Source organism: Amphibalanus amphitrite, unplaced genomic scaffold (genome assembly GCF_019059575.1).
Source record: "Amphibalanus amphitrite isolate SeventyFive unplaced genomic scaffold, NRLGWU_Aamphi_draft 000190F_arrow, whole genome shotgun sequence".
Classification (NCBI taxonomy): domain Eukaryota; kingdom Metazoa; phylum Arthropoda; class Thecostraca; order Balanomorpha; family Balanidae; genus Amphibalanus; species Amphibalanus amphitrite.
The window spans coordinates 108,193-133,621 of NW_024881685.1; the positions used below are offsets into that span (position 1 = coordinate 108,193).

The 25,429-nt window shown below is 52.2% G+C and overlaps 1 protein-coding gene across 3 annotated transcripts in view; it reads left to right on the top strand.

The window, feature by feature from the left end:
• The window catches only part of LOC122384452 (collagen alpha-1(I) chain-like), an 87,382-nt gene that overhangs the window by 56,652 nt on the left and 5,301 nt on the right, over window positions 1-25,429 (top strand). For all 3 annotated transcript variants that reach the window (XM_043371843.1, XM_043371844.1, XM_043371845.1), the window contains 5 exons: window positions 11,411-11,578; window positions 17,973-18,211; window positions 22,230-22,757; window positions 23,101-24,466; window positions 24,811-24,988. In XM_043371843.1, the coding sequence (XP_043227778.1) occupies window positions 11,411-11,578; window positions 17,973-18,211; window positions 22,230-22,757; window positions 23,101-24,466; window positions 24,811-24,988 (2,479 nt within the window). The remainder of the gene's footprint in view (window positions 1-11,410; window positions 11,579-17,972; window positions 18,212-22,229; window positions 22,758-23,100; window positions 24,467-24,810; window positions 24,989-25,429) is intronic.

Sequence of the window (25,429 nt, forward strand, 5' to 3'; positions counted from 1 at the left end):
CGGGCGGGCGCTGCACTGCAGCCGCGGTGCGTGGCGCGGTGGCCGGCACACATGAATCACAGCTGAACACGGGCTATCGATCGCCCGGCGTCCTCGGGGGTCGTGCTGGCCCACCGACCGGGGGAGGCAGGCCACCGTTCACTCTGAGGGGGACCGGTGCCGACCGGGGGAGGCAGGCCTCCGTTCACTCTGGGAGAGCGGGGGACCGGGGGAGGCACTCCGCCGTCCACTGGGAGAGCGGGGGACCGGGGGAGGCAGGCCGCCGTCCACTGGGAGAGCGGGGGACCGGTGCCGACCGGGGGAGGCGGGCCGCCGTCCCCCAGTCGCTGTCCACTGTCATCAGCTGTTACTTTGAACGCCTCAGAGTCAGGACTGCAGCGCCCCTCGGTGGGAGCGCGGCGCGCCGCTGTTGCGGCCGGCCGGCCGGCTGTCGCCATTTTGTGCCGGCCGCCGGGCGCACCCCGACCGGCCGGTCGGCCGGCTGCATTCCTGGCACCTGGGCGGCGCGGCGCGGCGCGCCGGCGGCCGGTGCGGCCCGACCAGCGCCGGGCGCCGCTCATCTGGGAGCAGACGGCTCGCGCCGAGATGGTGACACATCCGCCGGCTACATCCTAAATGCTCGTAGAGCTGCCTTCTCGTCATACCGTGATCTCGCAGGTGATATGAAGCCTGTCCCGTAGCTCAGTTGGTAGAGCATCGGACTCCCGGTAGTGAGAGCCCGGGTTCGAGACGCTCCGGCGCTCGATATATGAGACTCCTGACGGGGATGGTCTGCGGTTGGTGGGAGCAGCCGCAGCCAGTTGAAGTCAGTTGAGTGGGACAGGCCGTGTCCGGCTTTGAAGGGCACGTTAAACTTTGGCATCTAAATTCTCCCGTTACCCCGAATTGCGCGATCGGACGGTAGGGGTCGGGGTCTACGCAACAAGCTCTGCTTAGCGTGGACTCCGGCTCTGTCAATCCGTCCATTCAAACATTCGAGTTAAATTTATATATATAAAAAAATGTTTATGTGTCGCCATTGACCTACAGGGGTGAATAAAGACTCTTTGACCTAACACAGTTATAGGTGACGTAGATAAATACAAGTTTGTCCATATGTTTTTGCCACCATTTTTAAGTGTGTATTGTGCACGAGGTTGTGAATTCCTATTGCTTTTCGTTTCGCTTAAACAGCCCTTTTAAGTGAGAGGTTGATCATTGCCCCCCCCCCCTCCGCAAAAAAAGTTAAATCAAGTACCGAGCTGTACTGGAGTATCTTGGCAAGATATATTGTACATTTCAAAATATAAAAAGCTTAAAATGGACTTTCTAAGAGTGCCTATCTTGATTTAAAAAGCATGCTTTCATCTGGCATTGATTAACCCCGAAAGATGCTAGCGGGGAGGGCTAGGACACAAGAGGACCAAGGGGAGGAGCGTAAGCCAGTGGTGGTTCTCCCCTACGTGCAAGGGGTCACTGAAAGGGTGACAAGGGCTTTGGCACCATATGCAAAGGTCGCAAACAAACCGGGGAGGAACCTACGGAGTATGTTAGTAAAGCCAAAGGACAAACGAGAAAAAATATTTAATGCGGGCGTAGTCTACCAATATGAGTGCATGTGTGAAAAAGTTTACATAGGTGAGACAGGGAGAAGCATAAAAACGAGAGAAAGCGAACACAAGAGGGCGATCAGGAATGGGGATGACAACCACTCGGGTATCTCGAAACATGTTTTGGAGACGGGGCACAGTATTAAATGGGAGGAGGTCAAAATTCTGGCATATGAAACGAACTGGAGAAAACGAAAGATAAAAGAGGGCATATTTATAGCGAAAACGAACGAATCGACTCTTATGAACACGAGACCAGGGGTGCCAATGAATGATGTGTATCGTGTGATTTAAGTCTTAGCGGTGTGTGGATGTGTGATTTTAGGTGTTTCTTTGTAAAGAGGTTGCTGGTCGATTATGTGATGTGTGTATTTTCAAAAAATTAATGAAACTATGTGACAATTGTACTTAAAATGTGGCGCACTCATTTCTTGACCTATACTTACGATTTTGACCTCGAACCGAACGACATATTAATGTTTTTGATTACTGTATTTTAGTGTTTGTTTGACTTGGCTGAAGAAGGGAGCCGAAGTGCTCTCGAAAGCTCCCAATAAAACTACATAGCTGGTGTCAAAACAACGTTTTACACATTAATTATGTCCCAGCTGAATAACAACATATACAACTAACCCGCGCCCCGCTGGGCTATTCAGCCATACGCGCCCTGCTGGGGGGGGGGGCAGATTCTGCACCCACCCCCCCCCCCTCAACGCTCAAAGCTAGTTAGGTCAAAGCTCTCAACAAGGCGGATCTTAAGAGCCATTTTTTTTTTGCTTAAGTAATAAAAGTTCAGGTCAAGGGTACAAAATGCAAGTTTCTACAGTATCGGCCTTGCACCGTAGTTGCCGAAGAATGGACTGAGGCTGATTGCCCAAAACGTGTTCTTAGGCTACCAAGACAATATTTGTTGCATACAATATCATGCAAAGGTCAAGGTCAGGTCAGGTCACCAAAAATGAAATGTAGAAAAGGGCATGTGCGACACATGTTATATGGGTCATTTTATTCATAGAATTCAATAAGCACACTCAATAAGTGATACGGAGCACATCTGGATGAGTTTCAGGTCGAGGTCAGGTCAAGGTCACGTCAAGTGAGGTCAAATTTTGAAGTTGGTTGTTAAGACCAAAAAAGGTGTCTATCTGATGCAGTTTTCACGGCGAATCGAATGGTGCTATTTTTGTTTCCGTACAAGGTCTAGAACTTCGAAAAAAAATCATTTTTTTCAAAAGTTTTGTGTGTCGTGACGTCATAACATTTTGAATAACTCCACATTTTTTAACCGATTCTTCTAAAAATTGGTATATAGGTGCACATAGACCACTTCTCTGACATATATTCCGTTTCTTTTTTCTCGATAAACTAAAAATTTTGGATTTATAATTATTTTCCAAAAAAAGTCTGTTTTTAAGGAAAATTGGGCTAAATCCAAAATTTTCTAAAACCGAGATAGCCATTTGATAGACAAAGCAGAATCACGTATAACTTTTTTGTTACTTCTTGATTCCTTTACAAATGAAGATGTTAGCGGCATTTGAATTTTTGCCGTTTTCTTAGGCAAAAGTGGCGGACATGAAGTCACTTAAACGTCATTTTCTCAAAAAAAAAAATCCGACGGATTTCGCTCAAATATTCAGAAAACGTGTTAAATTGATGTATGATAGGGTACTGAAAGTTTGGCGTCGCTAGCGTAACGCCTTTAGAAGTTATTGGCAAAAAAAAAAACGGGGGGTGGCAGATTCTGCCCCCCCCTTCCAGCGGGGCGCGGGTTAAAACCGGGCATTGACCTTAACCCGTGCACCGACGGGGGTGTGCGCCAACTTAGAACCGACGCGGGAGGGGGTGGTTGAGCGCCCCCCACCCCACCCCCTGAGATCTCGAGAACGAAGCAAGATAAAGACAAGTGGTAAACGGCATGGGGTACGTACGGACAAGATCTACAATTTTTACGGAGGTTATTTGACCTTACGGTGACCTTTTGATGACGTCACATGACCTTAGTTGCCCAAGAGGAAAAAAGGCCTCAAGGTAGTCGAGGTTGATCGTATATAAGGTCGTTCATGGTATACTGGGCCATTCCGACGCGTTTTAGTGGAAAAAAAACAGGGAGTTGCTTTTTCCTCCATTGACTTATAATGGGGATGTCAAGAAATTGACCTGACCTTAGGTCATCGATATCAAAATTTCGAGATATACAAATTGTAGCTACTAATGACCTTGTTACATCCTGCGACTTTCAAATCAAAGGCCCCCGTTATCTACTGTAGCTCTGACACTGACAAATTTGCAAAAAAGTGATTTGAGGTTGGGTCATTCGAAGTGACCTGGTGACCTGACATTGAAAGGTAGGAGGTTAAAACTTAAACACCATGTGTAAAATTGATGAGGGAAAAGTCATGCGAAATTTCGCGGCGCTACGCTCCGCGGTTTTTGCGCTATTCACGAAAAACCTCAGAGGGGGGCGGTCAACCGCCGCCCCCCCCCCCCCCACGCTGGTGCGCGGGTTAACCGGCGCTGTGCTGGTGGTTAGAGTTTTCCGTGTCGTGCTGGGAGGGGGGGGGGGGCGTTTTCACCCCCGTGTACGGTGTAACTCGGCTTCTGGGCCACGTATCGACACGCGGTAAATGGCATTCGAAAGAGCTTCGAATCGTATCGTTTTGACAAATCGGCGCATAACTCAGGAGCCAATAAAACTAAAGCGCCGCGAAAAGGCGTATCCGATAGCTTTCTTTTAGCGCTCTTCTGGGGTGGGTCCTCAGATTTGACCTAAGGGCAACGGTTTAGCCTGCAAAGGGCAAAAACTCCAATAAGAGCCGTTTTTACGAAAAATGTACCTGCAATACCTTTGGACACGAGGGAGTCACGACATCACTTTTGCCACCATCGTGTTTTTCTCGTCGCGACGCGTCGATTAAACAATACTTTGGCCGTAAAGGTCACTTTGAAAATTTGACCAAGCGCTTTGTAATTTGGCGAGCATTGTAACATTTTCTAAGGTAAGGTCACTTGACGTGACCTGCTGACCTGACCTTGAATGACCTGTGTCTGAAGTTTCCACATGTGCAGAAAAGATGCATGATAAGGTGTGCCAAAAACGGCGGCACTGCTCGCCATTTTTGTAGGTATTCGCGAAAAAGCTGATGGGGTGTAACCACCACCACCACCACGGCGCGGGTTAATAGTTGTGGCCAATCATGTACCACGCTCAATAGATTGATGCTTTCAAGCGAGCTTAAACAGCGTTTAAGATAATCAACGAAAAAAAGTCGCTGACTGTGACAAACCCGAAAGCACTGACCCTGCTCCAGGGATGAGAATGCTGAGTCGAAGACTTGCCTCGTCAGATAGCGGTAAGGATGGGCAATGGGCATCTCCCAGCAGACTCTTATTTTACTATATATATTATGCGTTTAATTTGTATTACCAACAAACAGTTGGAATGGAATGGAATGGAGCAGGGCATATTTTAAGGCACTTGCTGCGTCCATCTTGGAACGCAGCCCATCGCCTTGGGACGTAGCCCCTGCGGATTTGGCCCACTGCGTCCCTACCCTGTGTCCTGTCCTGCCCTGTCCCCTGGTCTGTGCCCTACCATTTTCCTTGCCCTGTTTCCGTCCCTTTACCCTGTTCTGGGTCAAGTCATGTTGCCCTTCCATGTTCCCTGACGTGTGCCCTGCCCTGTGCCCTGCTCTTTGCCCTGATCTGTGCCGTGCCCTATGCGCTGCCCTACGCTCAATAGTTTACCAGCAGTTTGTGCAGGCATGTTCTTGTGGGTACCTACTGTTGCTCGTCATGCAAAAATGATGACTGGATCTTGGACAAAATTGAATGCTCTTTCAAACGACACCATTTTCAATTGCCAATCCTATCAGGTTATGCAGCAAAACCCGTGTAATTAATTAAGTTGCATGTCAATCACAAATATCATTTTCCCCAGCGATTTGCACCACCTTGATTTTTCTCACTTAGCTTCTTACGATTTTTCCATGAGAGGCGGTGGTACATTTCTCAGTCGGTCTCAGTGAACAGCATTGGCAACCTCCGGCTTCCATTTCTTTTCAAACCTGAAGAAAATGTTGATTTGATACCGCTTCACTAAATATGACGTCATTGACACCATAAGCACCTTCCTCAGACCGACTTCGGGCGATGGGCGTCAGGTAGCGCGGTTTGCCGCTGTCGCCAGGTTAGCGCGGTTTGCCGCTGTCGTCAGGTTAGCGCGGTTTGCCGCTGTCGCCGGCGTTCGGCTCATCGGGCCAGCGCTACCATCGATTGTGCCAGTGTGCCGTGCCGTCGTCACTGGCGGGCGGGCGGGGGCTATCATCTGAGGCCGTGCCTCCCGTCCGTTTGGCGCTGCACCGGGCTGCCGGAGACGGCGCGCACGGCCCGGGTGGCTCATCGACCCGGCGCCGGGCCGGTGGTTCAGCAACAGTTGGGCGGCCCGGTCGGATCTGACCTGGTGCGGTCGCCACCTGACGGGCGCGGCGCTCCACCGCTGCCTCCCTCCGGACCGCGCACGGCCACACACTGGCACGCCACAGGCCACTGGCTCCGCTCCGATCAACATGCGGCCATGCCACTAGCCGTGAAGCCTTGTGATAGTTACGGTGTCTGTTCTAGTTGCAGTTAAGTCCTGTTTTAGCTGCAATTGTTGCCAGGTAGTCTGTTTTGATTGCAGTTATCCCTGCGCTGTTCAGTGTATCTGATACTTGCTCGACTTCTTTCCCGGGAGAAAACCGAGAGTAGCTGGGGCTCCCTTTCCATACTAGTGTGTGCTCCGCCCTGCCTGCCACGTTATCCGATCCGCCGGGGTTTGCTAGGCTAGACGTCCAGCATGTTGCTGCTCGTTGCGCTGGTTCTATGAGAGGCTGGTGCTCCGGGGCCGGCTGATGGTTCCAGCCGGCCTCTGACGGTCCCTGCAGGTGGAGAGGGAGGCCGGGCGGCCACAGGTGAGCAGTAGCACGCTGGCCGTCTCTGGCAATGTCCGGAGCTGAGCTGCTGACGCGCGCCGAGCTGTCGCAGCAGCTCGTCCGGGGGCGACTAGCGGAGCTGTGGGCGCTCCCTCCCTCCGCTGCACGGCAGACGCGCCGGCTCGCTCAGTGCATCTGTACTGTGCTGGGGCCGCGGTGTCGCGGGCCGGCGGAGGGCCCGCCCTCCTCGGAAGCCGCTACCTCTCTCTCCTCGTGCCACGGACAGATGTGCTTTGTTTGCTCAGACGATCCTAAACTCGAATAGGAAGCTTGAGCGGTGGCTCATAATATCGAAAATACATGTCGTTAATAGTTGGTCAATGCTCAACGCTTTCTTCCTATCATATTCCCAGTAGTCCTCGGTAACCTTATCCAAAGAACTGCCGAAGGAAGTCTGACCGCAAGCTTGATGTGGAGCGGACTGTACCCGATTGCCAACTTTGAGCGCAATCGGCCCGGGCGCTGTCGAGGTGTGGGAGCACGCACTTCAACACATGGAAATGCATTGCCCGATGGGTGGCTATCGGCATGTGGGTTTCGGCGCATTCAGGTCAGGTATTGCCTAGTTACTGCAATGGGTAGAAACTTGACACCCTTCCGTTTTGCATGTGGCAGGTTCAGTGGTTGACGCCCGCATGCATCGAGAGTAGTCCGAACTTGATACTTTAAAGGGATGAGGTTTTGCTAATAAAAGACCGTAAGTCAATCAGCCTAGAGGTTACCTACCGCCTTTCAGAAAGGTGACTTCAGACACCTTTGACACGCGGGCTATGGCTGTACCGGACTGGCCACTCATATGCATCGAAAGCAGTCGAGAGTCCCTGCTTTTTAACCCGTGCCCTGCTGGGGGGGAGTTTGACCCCCCCCCCCTGTGGTTTTTCGCGAATAGCGCCGCCGTTTTTGGCACACCTTATCATACATCAATTTCACACTTCTTGTGAAAATTTCAAACCAAGGTCAGATCACTATGTCACTTCAAGTGACCTCACCTCATAAAAAGTTTCAATGTCTGCCATAGCTTCACCGAGTGACCGATTGCTTTGAAATGTTCAGCGATTGATAACAACAATAGTATGTACAAAATGTATATCTCGGAATTTTGATATCGGTGACCTGAGGTCAGGTCAATTTTGCGACCTCCCCATTATATACATAGGTCAATGGGAGAAAATTGAAAGGCGCCTCTTTTGGACGAAATCCGTTATAAACGCTATCAAACACTGAAATACAAGTAACTTTGACACACTGAACATGAAAATGGTACCCGTGACCCCCTGTTTACGCCCCTGAGGTCATCCCAGGTCACGAATGGTATCTAACAGTTTTTCGCGTTTAACCTTTGATAGAGGCACGGTAGAGCGATTAAAATGCCTTGAATATGTTCAGATGGACGATACGGATCGACCGATATGCAATATGACCCTTTCGGGTCAGGTCATGACCTTGACCTGAGGTCAAATTTTCAAGTTGACCTTTCAAGGTCAAGTTATAGGTAGTTCATCCGATCTGTTTTGACGAGAGGAACACGATGCCGGTAAAAGCAAGCTCGTGCAATGTTTGAGTCAAAAGTTATTGCAGAAAAACTCCGAAAATCGGCTATTTTGGCAGTTTTTGCCCCCTGCAGGCAAAATCGTTGACGTTAGGTCGAATCTGTGAACCATACTCAGAAAGAGCGTTAATAGGGCTATCGAATGCGCTTTTCCGCGGCGCTGTAGCTCTATTGGTTCCCGGGTTATGCGTTGGCTTCTTGGAAATTGTCCACATTCGACCTGAAAATCGGCGAAATTTTGCCTTTAATGACCTCTGGTGACCTGACCTTTAACCTTACCAAAAAAGTGACTTGTGTTTTCTTCATCATTTTTGGCGCTCTTTCGAACGCCGCCTTCCGCGTATCGCTAGGTGGCCCAGGAGCCGAGTTAGAAGGGGGTGTTCAAACACCCCCTCCCCCCAGCGGTGCGTGGAAATCCAGGACCCCCGCCGGTCGCGGGTTAAAGGACGGATCTATCTGATGCAGAAGACCGCTTGTCGATCGGCCGAACGTTTTTTCAAGATGTAGGTAATCCTCAAGTGTCACGGCCGCCTGTGCATATTTTTCCCGTTAAAGGGACTATCCCACCTTTAACATGGGGTTTGAGTTGAAATAGCCAAGTTTGCGGCGCGGCCTCTTGGTGTTGAAGAAATTCGTTCCCTTCATTTGAAAATGGGCCTTGCGCAAGGCCCTATCTTCAACATGGAGCGACCGTTAGTGTGACGTCACCTCGTTTAGTCATTCTGATTTAAATGGGTTTGTTCGTTGAAAAATCGCTTAAAACTTGGTCTGAACTTTGTTGTGGTGCCTACAGAGTAAAAAGAATCAGCTTTATGACAGTAATGTGGCCTGGGGAAGGAGGTAATTTTGGGCTGTGACGTCACATATTTGAAAGTTTGTGTTTGGAAAATGGGATCCTAAGATGTTTAATGAAAAATAAATGCCAAAACCGTGTTCCTGGTCATCCAATCTATTAAGTCGGGCACAATTTAACTGGTTTTAACAACATTTTAGAAGGTGGGATAGTTCCTTTAATGGGAGAATATGACCTTTCTTGTATCTTGAAGAAAAAATATTTGACCGTCACGCTATTTTTGCCGTACTTTTAAACAAATATCAAAAATAGTACATTTTTGAATGTGAAAACGTTTTTCTTTTTGCAAGAGGGAAGCAGTACTTGCATTACTTGCAACACCCTTTGAAAAAGCATTGTCCTCTATAAAAAGTCGCAGTGTATTGCGCTTGTGTCACAAATAACGGCGCTTTAGTTTTAATCAATAATTTATTATTAATAATTAATTAATTTGATTGATAATGATTAATACAATTAATACACAGTTGCCCCAGAAATAAGGAGGAAGACTGTGTCTGCGTCCGTTCCTTATTTAAAAATGGAAATGCAATTAAATTATGTATATCTAACCAGTGCCCATCTGTTTTAATCATTCCAAAACGTACAGGGGCAAACTTCATAAGAAAACTTTTATAGACAAATGGAACATAAAGGCAGCGACCAACTAAAGTAAAAATGTATACCTACTATTGATGAACGTTTATTTGCCGATTTTTTGGTATACGCCTTCAAGTACTTTCTTCAACATCACTATCAAGCGCGGAGTGATTGAGCGACTTCAGCATAAAAATACGGCAATTTTTTCCTCGATAAATTATAATGAATTTACACGATATTTATTCCTTTTCTACTAAAAAGATAGTTCCAACTCAAATAAAGCGGGAGAAGGTCATAATCTACATTTAAACCAGAGGTAGGTAAACTCGCTCGTTCGCTCGTTAACAATAAGCTGCATGCGCAATGCGCACTGCACGGATCTGAGAGAATGTGTCTGGGATCGGATTCCACTGGTGTGGATGTGCCGCGGCCCCCGGCGCTCGCCCGGCTCTGAGCCCTGAGCCGGTCGGCCCGACGCGACGGCCGGCGGCTGTGTAGAGTAGGTGCCAGTACGGTGCGCGGCGCCGCGGCCGGCGTGTGACGGTCGGCAGCGCCCGCCGCCCACTGCACACGGTGAGCCGCCGGCCGCCCTGAACAGGCCGCCCCGTCGAGAACCAAACGCCACAGCCGCATGTTTATGTGGGCTGGCCGCTGAGCCGCTGGGAGGCTGTCCTCTGCCGCCGACCGATTACCTTATCAACACGCTGCAATCGCCGCGGAGGGTTTCAAACGGCGGCCACCGCTGCGGGCTGCCGCAGCTCAGCCAGGAGCTGTCGGGCGCCGGCCGTGCCCCAGAGTCCGCTGCGGCGCGCTCGGTGCGGTGGAGGGCGCCGCTCGGCTCCGCGGCACGTGGTGAGCAGCCGCACCGGCGCTGGCTGCGCGCCGCCGCGGTCACACGCCACCGGCCGGCCGCCGCCGCGCCGGGGCACACGTACGTGAACGGCGCCGCCGGGACGGCCGACTGGGCCCGTGTTTTTGCCTGCCGCGCGCGGAGGGCGCCGGCAGACGCGACCGACCGACAATTCACAAAAAGGGGGAAACGCGCGGTGCGCTGCGCGACGCATTCCTCGGCGGCGGCCAGGCCGTGGCGCGTGCGGCGCACCATTGGTGCCGTGCCACTACTCTGCACCGCGGCCACAGAGCGGTTAGTTGGCGCGGCCGTGGTGGCATTAGAACCGTGGTGGTCGGTGGGCCGCGCTGGCTCTCGGTCGGGTGAAACACCCCGCGGCAGGCACTGGCGGCAAATTTGCCGCGATTGTTAGACACGGGACACTGTACGGCATGTGTTGGTTTGGTTTCAACCTCAGCGATTGGCTTTGTAGTCGTTTTTAGCGTGTTCCTGTTCGCACCATTACAGAGCGGCCGTCCGTCAGCCAGCGGTGAACGTCGCTGCTCGCCGCTGGCTGGGCCGCCTTCACTCGGCCCATTGCCGACAATCGGATCGTTCTAATGCTTGCGAATGTATAGGAAGTACCACGAGGCGCGAGCTGCGGGGCTGTCGCTGTCCCACTCAGTCGGCTGTGGTCAGTGGCGGCGCCGGCCGAGGGTGCGGAGCTGGTCGGCCGGCTGGTGTGGAGGGAGCGGTCGGCGGCAGGTGCCGACTGCCGACTGCGGCCGGTCGCCGCTCTCCGTCTCGGTGCGCCGGCCAAACTGTTGCGTATTGATCGTGGCGGCGACACGCACACCGCCCGGCACGCACACGGCCCGGCCCAGGGGGCACACCTGATCGGCGACCTTGGGGCGAACTTCGCGAGATAGCTGGGTGGGCCGTGCTATTGCACGTGGTGCAGCCAGAGGTCAGGGTATGTGGGCGCGGGGCCGGCTGACCGGTGTGGGTGCTGGACAGTGGACTGACGGCCGCTCCCCGCAGGTGGTAAGCCGAGCTCGCTGGCGGCGCGGCCTCAGGAGCAGTCCGGCGCACTGAAGACGGAGGACGGCGCACCTCCGGCTCCGCCGCCGCCGCCAGCGCAGCAGCAGCAGCAGCAGCAGCAGCAGCAGCAGCAGCAGCAGCAGGGCGGGCCTAATGACTTCGGCACTGGTGAGTTCCTCTAGAGCGGGTGGTTCGTGGCTACTCAGGTAAGTGGCCGTCAGATATGCTTTTGCGGAACCCTCACAGGGGCAGGTGTAGGTACCTCAGAGCCACCGATATAGGGCTGCATAAATGGTGTGGCACTGGCGTGGGGGACCCTCAGTGGTGTCCTTGTGGGCCCTTAGAACCACTGGTGTGGGGCTCTCAGAGGTGCCGGTTGTGTACCCTCAGAGGCACTGCTGAGGGCCCTCACGGTCTCCGTTATGGGATCCTCAGAAGCCGGCGTAGACCCTGACGGAGATCTTAGTGTGGCTACTTACTTACTTACTTACTTACTTACTTACTGAACCGGCCGGCCGGCCGCTCATACTCAGGATTTTCCCTTAATTCAGTATGAGACTCCGCTCGCTTCGCTCGCTCCGTAATTACAGGAAAGGTGATAGGCTAGGAAAAGGAAGCCTGTGGATTTCCTGCTCATTGGCTTGTAGTTTAGTCGGTTCTGGTTTGGTACAGCAAGTTCTTCCAGTGTTTGTCTAGAGCATTTTTGAATCTGTTGACTGTCCTGGCATTCACTACTTCTTCAGGGAGACTGTTCCACTTGTTCACAACTCTGTGCGAGAACGCGTTCTGCCTCTGTGCGCGATTTGCCGATGGTTTAATCAGCTTAAGTGAGTGTCCTCTTGTGGTGGCGTCTGGTGGAGCCCTCTGAAAGATCCGGGTGTGGTCGATCCTAATTCCTCCTGTTAGAATCTGATACACCATGATCATGTTCCCTCTTTCTCTTCTGTAGTGCATGCTTGGTAGCTTCAGTTTCTCCAGCCGCTCCTTGTATGCTAGATGCCTGACTGATGCTACCATTTTTGTGGCCCGCCTCTGAACTCTCTCAACCTTGTCTTGGTCACCGCAGTAGACAGGACCCCACACACATTTCCATATTCCAGTATCGGTCTAACCATTGCCTTGAAAAGTAGTGGCAGTGTGATTTCGTCTAGGGTCAGGAAAGTGCGTCGTATCAGACCCAAAGTGCGGAAGGCCTTTCCCACTGCTGAAGCTGCCTGTGCATGAAATGTTAGGGAGTCATCAACCAGGATCCCAAGGTCTCTCTCTTCTGATGAGACTTCCAGCTCCCTGTCTCCAACAGTGTACTTGTACTTTATATTTGTGGCTCCAAGGTGCATGACCTTACATTTGCTGGTGTTAAAGGGTAATTGCCATTTGTTGGACCACGCAAGCAGTGTATCAAGGTCACTCTGGAGCTGTCTTGCATCCTCTTCTCTTAATACAGGCCGATACACCTTCGTGTCGTCAGCATAGATCATTATGGCACTTGTTATGTCCTTTGGCAGAGATTGGATTGCAGCTACAAAGAGTGTGGGGCCCAGGACACTTCCTTGTGGGACTCCACTGGTGACATCCTCCCATTCAGAACTTGTCCCGTCGAGTACCACCCTCTGCTTGCGCCCAAACAGGAAGTCTCTTATCCAGTTCAGTAGGTTGCCACTGATGCCAAGTCCTCTTAGGGTAATGACTAGCCTCTCATGGGCCACAGCATCAAACGCCTTCTTGAAGTCAAGATAAATTGTATCCACTGGGGTACCATCATCCAGGTTCCTTGACCACTCCTCCATGACAAGAATCATCTGAGATATACAGGACCTGCCAGGGACAAATCCATGCTGGGCATCAGAGAGCACTTCACTGTCCATGAAGAAATCAATTAATTCATCCCGAATCAAAGATTCAAATATTTTGCAGACCTGTGAAGTTAGGCTAATCGGCCTATAGTTTTCTACTTTATCTCTGCGTACCTTTGACTTATAAATTGGGCTAATATTTGCTATCTTCCAATCACTTGGCAGTTTACCTTCATTCATTGACTTCCGAAACAGAATTGACAGTGGTAAGCTAACCTCCTCTGCTGTCTCCTTTAGAATGCTGGGGTGAACCCCATCTGGACCTGGGGCCTTGGATTTGTTCAACTTGACCAACTTGTTTGCAATCTTTTCTCTTGTAATGGTTATATCGTCTAGTATCCGATTCCCCTCCACCGGTGTAACTGCTGGTAGGGTCGCCATGTCTTCCTTGGTGAACACAGAACAAAAGAATCTGTTCAACTCAAGTACCTTCTCTTTTGGTATTTTTGCCTCTGTGCCATCTTCTCTGATGAACTTATCTATCTTGGTTTGTGTCTTTGCTTTAGACTTGCAGTATTGCCAAAACGACTTTGGATCAGACTTAAGTTCACCTGTCAGTTTCTTCTCAAAACTGCTTCTTAACTTCCTCGTGAAAGATCTCAACTTGTTTCTACTAGTCTTATATCTCTGAAAGTCTGCTTCAGAGTTTGTTTTGATAAACTTCCGGAAGTGCTTATCCTTTCTGTTTTTTAATCGAAATGCTTCCCTGTTCATGTACATATTTTTCTTATGCTTCGACTGCTGGAGAGGAATCACTTCATTACATATTTCATCCATTCTGGACTTGAAAAAATGCCAACCTTGTTCTATGCCTCCTTCTGCCATGCCCCTCCAGTCAGTTTGTTGTAACAGCTCTTTGGCTCTTCCATAATTACCCTTGTTGTAATTCCTTTTCGTTGGGCAGCATTTTGCTTCCAAGCAGTTACATTGTATTTGGAGTGACAAAGTTGCATGGTCACTATGTCCAAGTGGGGCCAAATGTTGCACATCTTGGACAATATCTTCCTCTGTAGCAAGTATAAGATCCAGTGTACTGGAATTTTGCCCTTTGCGGAAGCGAGTTTCTTGGTGTACAAATTGGGTAAGCAAATTTTCCTGGCATGCTTGCAGGAACATATTAGAGTGGTGATTCTGACCTGCTCGTACTGTATGACTTTGCCAGTCTATTTCAGGATAGTTAAAATCCCCCAGGAATATTATTGGAGATCTCTCAGACTCAGTGAATCTTTCAATCAGGCAACATATTTCCTTGGTAGATTCAAGTCCATTGATGGATGGGCTTCTATACATGCCCACGACTCTCACCTGTTCTGAGCTGGAGATCCTAATTCTTACACCGACTGCTTCTGTCAGTGTTGTGCCGACATTGAACTGTTCCACATCTAGCAAATTTTCTGCAATGAATATTGCAATCCCTCTTCTGCCTCCTCTTCCTGGATTCTCACTTTCCAATACAAAGTTAATCAACGGTGCTTGATAACCTTGAATCATTATATCACTTTGCACTATTTCGTTGCATTGTGCTTTGGGAATCACTTCAGTCAAAATGATGATGTGGGGGGCTACAGAATTGTTTATCCTTAATTCCAGTTCATCCTTTTTATTTAACAGCCCATCTACGTTCGTGTACAGCACTCTAAGAGATCTCAGTTTCCTTTTCCCTCCTGTTGTTAGTCAGTTTTGTCCTGACGGGGTAGAACCAGCAGGTCCGTCCCCTCGGGATGGATTCTCCCTCACATCACTTGCTTTTCGAGTGTCAGCTACACATTTTCCTTTGAAAATCCTCACCTTTTCCCCTGCACTTCTTCGCCTGTTGCACTCGTCTCTCACTTTCTTTGCCTGCTCTCTTTCCTTTCTGGTGAGATCCCTGTTTATGTATATGCTTTTAGCAGTTTCATTTATACTCTCTCTTAGACCGTTTCCTGCCTTGAGCAGATCCCACTTGCTTTCCTCGTTTTCCATTGTCACAATCAAGGGTCTGGGCCTATCCTCCACTTTCTTCCCTGCCCTAAATGCCTTTTCTATTTTGACATTCCTTTTTAATTCCTGTTTCACAATGTCCGTGAACAGAGAAATATCCTCCTTGATCCGTTCCTCTGCGGAAGCTGCTTGGCTTTCTGGTAAATTATAGATTGCTAGGTTCCTAGCCCTTTTCTCCTGTTCAGCTTGCTCAGAGAGACAACCCTGAATTTCTGCTGATATTGACTCTGCCGGTTTTGTACTGCTGTTCATCTTCAAAGCATCTGCATAGGTCTTTCTTACCTCTGCTTCTTCTGCTCTCATTTTGCTAGCCTGTGTGTGCTGTTCCTGAACAGCCTTACTCAACTCGTCTATCTTTCTTTCCATTCGAAGTAGGCGTGCTTGGTCTATCTCGTTAACAGCTTTTCCGAGTTTGCCCTGCACCAAAGTTCTGAACTCCGGCATGAACACTTTGCAGTTTTGACACAGCCAGAACAGGTTATTTTCCCTGATGGCTACATAGGCCTCTTTTAGTAGTCCCTGGCATGCAGGATGGAACCAGTTGAGACACAATTCACACTCAATGCCCCCAGGCCCCATCAGCATTGTTTTCCACAGTTTTACCACACGAACCTCCTCTGGGACCTTTGCAAACTATTTTGCCTTCGTCATCTCCCCTCTTACCTTTTTGCTTCTTGGTCACAGCTCCACTACTTACATCGCTGTCCTCATTTTTATTTTCCGACGCGGCACTTATATCCTTGCTTATATGTTGCGCATTTGTCTCCGTCGGCGTACACGGCGCACTCGCACTCCCGCCTTTTTCCGCTTGCGGTTTCAGTTTCAACTTCAGCGGCATTTTCTCCACTTTCGTTTGAGACTTCAACAATATTGTTTCTGGCTTTTCTTTTGTTTAACAATATTATTACAATACCACAGGTTGACTTTCAAAGGATATCTTTCACCGCTATTGGAAAAAAACCACCAGAGGGCGCTGTTGGCACAGACAAAGGGCCTGGGGCGGAGCGGCGATGGACACGTCCGGCCGGGACGGGTGAGGATCGTAGAAATCGATGGAGCACTTACGGGTCCATGAGGTGCTCTTACGAGACCTGTGAGGTCTTTCTCAGTCGAAATATAGTCAGCGTGGACCCTCAGAGGCTAATTGGTGCCACAGGGCACTTTGTGGCCGGGTGGGCTCTCAGAAGCACCAGTGAGGGCCCTCAGTCTCACAGTCGTCGTAATGGGGCCGTCTGAGAGAAATTGGTGTGAGGCCATTACAGGCTGGTGTAAGTCCCTAGATATATGGCCCCTCTTGGGCCGGCAAAGACTCTCAGAGGCAGGCAAGGGGCCATCAGAGGCCGGTAAAGGGCCCTCAGAGGCCGCCAGTAGCCTTCAGAAGCCGGCGTGTAACCCTCATGGACAATGTAGTGTTGCTTCTTTGGACCCACGAGGTGCTCTTACGAGCCCTATGGGGCCTTTCTGAATCGAAATATGGCCAGCATGGACCCTAAGCGGTAAACAGGTGCCACAGAGCCCGTCCAACCCGAAGGGTCCTCTGAATCCGATAGGGGGGAGACTGGAGGGCACGTGCCTCCTGGGACCCCCTGACTACGCTACTATTTCATATGCGCCATGGCGCCAGGTATTTTGGGCTTGCACCCCAACTTGAAAAATTTTCCTGGGCCCCTGGGACATTGTATTAATTATAGGTATTCGTCATTAGCTTGCACTATCTGCAATCTACCCATACTATTCTTTGTCCCTAGACGCGCTTAGAGAGAGCAGAGATAAGCCCATACAGTCAGTGGCCCGTTAGTTTCGCAAACAGCCGCTAGTGGCGCTAGGGTCGCCTATGTTGTGAGATGGTGAACTCCTCTCGCTCGGCGCCGCCTGGGGTTAAAATTTGCGGGAAATAAACAATGCCACGCACTTTACACATGAGTGGAGCACAATAAAATCGATGGAGCACCTTGCATTGCGATTAGTGACACACCCTACTCCACAGGTATAGACGACTTGTCGGGAATCATAACTAATTTATACATCGCACGCCGTTTTGTATTACGGTACATCATCGGTGTTAAAAACTTATTTGGGAAAATATTCATATCTCCAATACAATGTGCGCTTATCAGTTTTCTCAATAATTCAGCTAGCAATTCTCGTGCTGTGTTCCAGAAGATGGTTACAGTGAGGGTCGAACTTGAAGAAAACGAACTCTTATTATTATTAATTATTCGCGTTATTTTCAGATCCTTTTTCAGAGAATTCTACGCTCGTTATCTATCGAAACAGCCTTCTATGAAAGAAAGTGAGAGAAGTCAGTTGCCCGAAGGTCATTGACACCCAATGTCATGAAATGTGGCAGCTAAGCTGTGCCCTCGTATGTTTCTGAATCTCGCCTGGCCGCACGGAGGTGTTTCAGCGCTGGAGGGCCAGTTTCGGACGATGAGAGCCGCGATGGTGGCTAGCTGGGCTGTGAACCGATCTGTTGCATCAGGTTCAGGTGCAGCCGAGCTGGTTGCCGGAGGAGGGGTGTGCTATGCGCTAACGCAGGCACACAGGCCACATCACTACCCTGTGCTCGGTGTTGCTGCCTGTGATGTGCTCCGTGTGTGTGATGTGCTCGGCGTCGCCGGCTGTGTTGTAGTTGCTGTGGCCGGCTGTGTTGTAGTTGCTGTGGCCGGCTGTGTTCCGTGTGTCCGACTGTGCCCCGTGTCGCTGACGGGCGGCCGTCTGGTCCGCAGAGCCGCCGCAGCCGCCGGCCAGCGGCGGGCCGGCACCGGCCGCCCAGCCGCTGCCCTCCAGTGTCATCAACAAGCAGCCGATGACGGCCGACGCCCAGTACATGCAGCAGCAGAGCCACATATTCGTGTTCAGCACGCAGCTGGCCAACAAGGCGTACGAGGCGGTGGTGCTGCAGAGCCAGTACCCGACCATCATCGCCTACCACTGCTCGCAGCCCGGCACCAAAAAATACCTGGACGTAAGTGGGCGCCGCCTCTGTGGGCGCCGGGCACAGGATCATTAGCATTCTCGCTGGCTACCAATCCTTCATGTACTATCACATAAAAGTCAGTAAGGCGCCCTTCGGGTGTGCAGTGGTGAGCCCCGCAGCTGCAAAGTGAGACCCGACCGACTTGTGCGGCGACTCTTTGAAATGGCCTTTAAAGGTAGTGTGCCACCTTTGAAAGATTTCCCATTTTATTTTTCCTAGGATAAGAAGCTTCTGTTGTTACCTAATATCGCAAAAAAAAATCAAAAATGGGCCTGGAATAGTGCCTTTTTCGCCTAAAAGTTTATCGGTTTTTAGATATGTATAACAACTGTAGTGGGCTCACCTGCAAACAGGCGTCGGCAACAATCGCGAATGCGGCGCACATGTGACAATAAGCAAAGGTCATTATAGTGTTACGACCATACGACGTACGGGAATGAGTTATCAGCTGTCTAATCGTAGACAACACAATGTCGAGCCTTAAACTGTAAGCCTGTATTGGTATTGTTTCTTTTATATGGCTGTCGAACATTATTTATGGTTTGAAATATGATTTTATGTAAAATAATTGATATGAAAAAGCCGTCTCATAAGTTATGACCCCATTTCACCACACGCAAGTGGCAGAAATGACAATGATCAGCTGACGCATTTTTCTTGGCCGAAGTCAGAGCGCGCAGCCCGACGCACCACCACCGCACCACAAAGTATGAGCAGAAGCCGCGGCCAAAGCCAGGGCCCCGGTAACGTGAGGTAGCCGAGTCGGGGCAGCGTGCGCTGACCCAAGCCGGGGCCGCAGCTTTGGGCGCGGTCTACCGCATCCCCGCGGGCAGCCCCAGGCTATCACATGACACCGGGAGGACGCGCGGCTCCGGCTTGGGTCAGCGCACGCTGCCCTGACTCGGCTACCTCACGTTATCGGGGCCCTGGCTTTGGGCGCGGTCTACCGCACCACCTAACAGGCGTGTTCGAAACCGCAGGAGCTGATGATGAACGGGTTTATCGAAACTTGATTGGATGAGCATATCGGTAATAGCGATTTCAGTGTGTGCATTTATTGTTCATAGTGGTGTGAAATGTGGTTGGGGTACGACCGACAACCCGTCGGGGCGAATTTCGCACTGGGGTACTCAAAATTTGAAGAATTTAAGACGTTTCCATGAGTTTTGAAGGTATGGATAAGTTCTAAAAATCCGGTTCTCCTTATCTGGGCCATTAACTCCATACGGTCCAGGAAAGCTGGCACACTACCTTTAAAGGCCAGCCCGCTTTCAGCACAACCATCGCATACGCTTTGAGATATAAAAATGGCCCCTAAACATGCGCACGTGCAGAAGCACACCAACCGTGACACTCGGAAATGTGTTTTCCGATATGTGTCCAATGATGAGGCAAGTTTTAACGCCATTGACCTAGTTTTTGCGAAGTCATTGTCAGAGAAACAGTTATGGCGTCCCTTCCCGTTTTCGCACGGGGCAGGTACCATCGAAGACCATTTGGCCGATGATATGTAGTCGAGTGGTATCAGAGATGTAAGCCCTTCAATCCCCGGTTGGCCGATCGCTCCCGGTCAATATTTGTTCGTTAACCTACGTAACGCCCAATTTGAACTCACCCGTAATGAGATCAACATTTCAGAATTATGAAATCGATTATTTAGTAGGGTGAAGTCGTATAAGAGTACTCACTTAAGGGATTTCTTGCTCTCATTTGTTTAATATTTGAAAGAAAGAAATCGCAAATATGGAATATTAAAGTTCATTGAATTAGCCATCAACCCATGAGGCAACGATCCTTCAGCGTAAATGGAAGTGGTCTAAAACTGACGTTTTCTGAACCGCTGCTGTTGCGCACTCTTACCACATCGACACCTTTTTTTAAACCCCACATCTGCTCTCCCGGGAATTTCCGGGAGGCACGAAAGATCTCCTTTTAAAAGTGTCCAATCGTCCGATCCTGATCAAATATGTGTGTTCGTAGGCCTGTTCTGGTATTGCTTTATCTGCCAAGACAGACAAACTTGAGAAAAATCGAGTGATTGTACCTTTTTTGAAGGTCTCTAACCAACTTGTCTGAAATTCACCGAAGAACAAATGTGGGGTTTTAAAAAAAGGTGTCGACATGGGGTGTGTAAGAGTACGCACATCATGCGGGTGGAGTACGCAAGAAGCATATGAACACACACCTATGCAGCTTGTACTATCCAAATGCCTAACATCAAATTCAGAAGACATTTACTTTAATTCTAGTATCCAAAAATAAAAACAAAATAAATCTTGCAAATCTATTAAACAAGAAATAATTAAGTTATATGGTTCTAAAAAAAAATGTACAATCAAAAGGGAGCATACCTCGTATTTATAAGAATTTCGGGTACCTACGCATCTGCCTCACAGTGCTCCATTGATGATATAGGTACCTACAAAACAAACGTGATTGAGCGATATATTAAGAACTTTATATTTCTGTATATTCGATATAATGTATAATTCTGCGTACTCTTACCCTCATGAACAGTGTGTACTCTTACCCTACATGCAATTCGCGCACAAAACAACCCCGAAATATTGTGCCAGTAAAGGTTTCCAGTTTTCAAAATCGTTTGCTTCTTCACCTGTCGCTGTGTAATTTAAATTATATTTTCAATAGAAGTGTGCAAGTCTTCTTTCTATGCGAAGAAAACGACAAAATGTCTATTATTTGAAGGGCAAACGCCCCGATCGCCCTGCCCCTAGAGCCGCCAGTGCGAGGGACAGTCGAGGAACTACCAGTTAGAATTGCTTCGCTCTAGGGTTTTTGCTCGCCAACTTCAAATAGGCCAACTTCTGGTGTGTAACGCACCAGGACCGATGCTGGAGGCGTCTGATGTAACGGTACCAGGCCGTGTGGTGTAACTGTACCAGGCCGTGTAGTGTAACTGTACCAGGCCGTGTGGTGTAACTGTACCAGGACCGATGCTGGAGGCGTCTGATATAGGTGTACCAGGCCGTGTGTTGTAACTGTACCGGGCCGTGTGGTGTAACTGTACCAGGCCGTGTGGTGTAACTGTATAAGGCCGTGTGGTGTAACGATACCAGGCCGTGTGTTGTAACTGTATAAGGCCGTGTGTTGTAACCGGAACAGGCCGTGTGGTGTAACTGTATAAGGCCGTGTGTTGTAACTGTAATATTGGTCTCAAGATAAGGGCCCAGGCGACCTGTAGTACGGATGCGGTGAACCCTCGCCACAACTCGAGTGGGGGTGGGGCTGGGTGGGAGGATAGGTGCACTCGGCCCGAGCTGTGGCGAGGATAAGGGTATTCACCGCATTAAAACTACAGGTCGCCTGGGCCCTTATCTTGAGACCAAGAGTACCAGGCCGTATGGTGCAAGTGTACCAGGCCTTGTGGTGTAACTACCAGGCCGTGTGTAGTAACTGTACCAGACCGTGTGGTGTAATTACTAGGCCGTGTGGTGTAAAGGCTAAAACAGACTCTTTCCGCATTCAAGAAATCGCATGCGAGAGCCTGTTCAAATACATTATAATTCTTCCTGCATCAATCGCATGCGGGAGGTGCGTGCGATTGATGCGAGCGTGCTTTGGTGTATTTGAATAGGCTCTCGCATGCTATTCCCTGAATGCGGAAAGAGTCTGTTTCAGGCTTAACTGTACCAGGCCGTGTAGTGTAACTGTACCAGGCCGTGTGGTATAACTGTACCAGGACCGATGCTGGAGGCGTCTGATATAGGTGTACCAGGCCGTGTGTTGTAACTGTACCGGGCCGTGTGGTTTAACTGTACCAGGTGGTATGGTGTAACTGTACCAGGCCGTTTGGTGTAACCGGACCAGGCCGTGTGGTGTAACCGGACCAGGCCGTGTGGTGTAACCGGACCAGGCCGTGTGGTGTAACTGTACGAGGACCGGTGCTGTAGGTCTGCCACCCGGGTTCGTGTGTCCTGTTTGGGACTGTATCGTTGCTGTGTGCGGTGCCTGTGCTCAGCTATCTCCCTCTCCCCTCCACACACAGCGGAACCCGCTCAAAATGAGTCAGTTCAGCAGAGGTGGCGCGCCGGCCACCGGCTTGTACAACAGCAAGCGGCCCGCCAGCGGCGCGCGGGGCATGCCTCAGCCGACCGGGCACGGCGCTCCGGCGCCGCCTGAATTCGGCACACCCAACGCCATGGCGGGACCCGGTGGACCTCCCATGTCCATGGCGGGGCCCGGTGGACCTCCCATGTCCATGGCGGGACCCGGTGGACCTCCCATGTCCATGGCGGGGCCCGGTGGACCTCCCATGTCCATGGCGGGACCCGGTGGACCTCCCATGTCCATGGCGGGGCCCGGTGGACCTCCAATGTCCATGGCGGGACCCGGTGGACCTCCCATGTCCATGGCGGGGCCTGGTGGACCTCCCATGTCCATGGCGGGACCCGGTGGACCTCCCATGTCCATGGCGGGACCCGGTGGACCTCCAATGTCCATGGCGGGACCCGGTGGACCTCCCATGTCCATGGCGGGACCCGGTGGACCGGGTATGCCTGGCCCCTACTGCATGGTAAGTGGCAGCGAATGAAGATCTGGTTCATCCAGAATACTATGTCGTTGCTGTGGCCTGACCCTAACCGCAGCATTGTTGCATATACCGTGTATACTGTATAGCTGCATTGTAGGCTGTTTTACTTTTTGAATGCATCGACGTTCTTATGTAGTTCATATTATACTACATATTTCTTTCAACATCTTTCTTTTGTCTAGTAAGTTGCCTTGGATGCGTATCTTTTGATGACTGGGTGATTCTGTTGCGGCTGCTGGGGCAGCGCGGTGTGGCTGTGCCATGTCGGACCGACCGCACCCGTCCGGCCCTGACTGACCGTCCCCCATGCCCGGTCCCGGCCCAGGTCAGCTCAGCCGGGCACATGATGCCGTCGCCGTCGTGCGGCCCCAACATGATGTCGTCGCCGGCGATGCGCTTCTCCACGGCGTCGTCGATGCCGTGTGGCGGCAACGGCGGCGGCGTGGTGCCGGGCGGCGACGACGGCCGGCCGCTGACGTCCGTGCAGCGGCTGCCCGACGAGGACCTGACGCCCGAGCAGCGCCACCACCGCGCCTCCCAGCTGGCCACGCTCAAACGCATAGGCGAAATGCTGCTGCCCGACCAGCCGCGGCCGGCCGGCGGCGGCGGCGCGCCGGCCCAGCCGCCCGCCCAGCCGCCCAACGCCTGCCAGATGACCAACGGGCCCATGGGTCCGCTGGGCGGGCCGGGCGGCCTCGGCGCGCCCATGGCCGGCGCCGGGATGATCATGGCGCCCAACGGACACATGATGCACAATAACGGCATGGGCCCCGGCGGCGGCCCCATGGGCCCCATGGGTCCCGGCGGACCGATGATGGGGCCGCAGGGCGGACCGATGGGGCCCGGTATGATGGGCCCCATGGGCCCCGGCGGTATGATGGGCGCGCAGCCGGCGCGCATGCTGGGCCCCGGGGGGCCGGCGACCTCGATGGCCGCGCAGATGGAGTGGCAGCGGCTGCAGTCCGAGTTCTACGATGAACGCCGCCGAAAGGGACTGATGACCATGGGCCCCGGCGGCATGCCCATGGGACCTCAGGGCCCCGGCGGTATGCCGATGGGTCCGCAGGGACCGGGCGGCCCGATGGGTCCGCAGGGACCGGGCGGCCCGATGGGTCCGCAGGGCCCCGGTGGTCCGATGGGTCCGCAGGGTCCGATGGGTCCGCAGGGCCCGGGCAGCCCGATGTGCGGGCAGGTGCCGGCGGGCGGCATGCACCCCAACATGCGGATGATGATGATGCCGAGCCGGATGCAGGGTCCGCCGCCGCCGTACCCGGTGAGTCAGCCGCGGCCGGGCGTGCCGGGCGCCCTGTCCAGCCCCAACCCGAGCTCCAGCTCGCCGACCACATCCGTGCCGCGCGGCTCGCCGCGGCTGGGCTCGCCGGCCGTCTGCCCGCGGCTGCCCACGCCCGGGCCGTCGCCGCACTCGCTGGCCGGCACGGCGGCGCCCTCGCCGCGGCCGGTGCCGTCGCCCTCGCCGCGCCACCTCAGCAACCCGGGCACGCCGGCGTCGGTGGCCTCTCCGGCGGCGGCCGGCGCTGGCCGCGTGCCGGCACCCGAGTTCACGCCGCCGCAGAGCCAGCCGCCCGTCTGCCTGCCGGGCAGCATGTCTCCGGCGGCGCCGGCGCCGGCAGCCGCGCCGCCGCCACCGCCGCCGCCGCCACCGCCGCCCGGCATGCACCATCAGCAGGCCGGTGAGTGTAACTAGTCATGTAGCAAACCATGTCAGATGGCGGCTCTATTTGTGCGTGTGTGCACGTGTGTGTTCTCGGGAGAGACATCGGCGGGAATTCGGTGTCAATTAGAAGCCCAAACCATACTGATAATGGGCCCTCGGTATACGGTTATCAGCCGCACGTTACGGTCCAAACTGTGATTAGCTTCCAGTTACCGAGGCTGCAGGTCAGTTATGCAGTATCGGCATCGCTCCCAGGGGTGTGTTGTGTAGTGTCGGCGGGCCGCAGCTGTGTCGCGGTGGGCAGAACGCTGTGGTGGGTGTCGGTAGTGTGTGTGACAGTCGCGCCCGCTCCGCCGACAGGTGACCTATTCGGCCGGTCGGCCGGCGGCGCACCGTTCGGCGCCAGCGAGCCCAACCTGATGCCCGTGCCTTCACCGCAGCAGATACAGTACATCAACAACTTCGAGGGGCAGGAGCTGACCATCCACAAGCAGGCCAACACGGGTCTGCGGGAGACGGCCGACGCCCGCCCTCCGTCGTGAGTGCGGCCCGGCGAGTGGCGCGAGACGGTGCCGGGCACTGTCCGCCCTGGTCGGGGGGGGGGGGGGCACCGTCCGGTGCTCCGAGCCGGCCCGACAGTTTGTTAACTCGTGCACTGCAGGGGGGGGGGCTGTTTGAACACCCTTCCCCCCCCCCCCCCCACCTGCGGGTTTTCGCGAATACCTCAAAACTGAGCGCCGCCGTTTTCGGCACACCTTATCATACATCTTTTTTGCACATATCGTGAAAAATGTCAAACTAAGGTCTCTCAAGGTCAGGTCGCCAGGTCACGGCAAGTGACCCCACCTAAAAAAAATCGATTCTTGTCATAGCTACGCCGAGTGATGGATCGCCTTGAAAATTTCAACAATTGATAGGGTAGCAGTATGTATAAATTTTTGATGTTGAAATTTGGATATCGTTAACCTAAGGTCAGGGC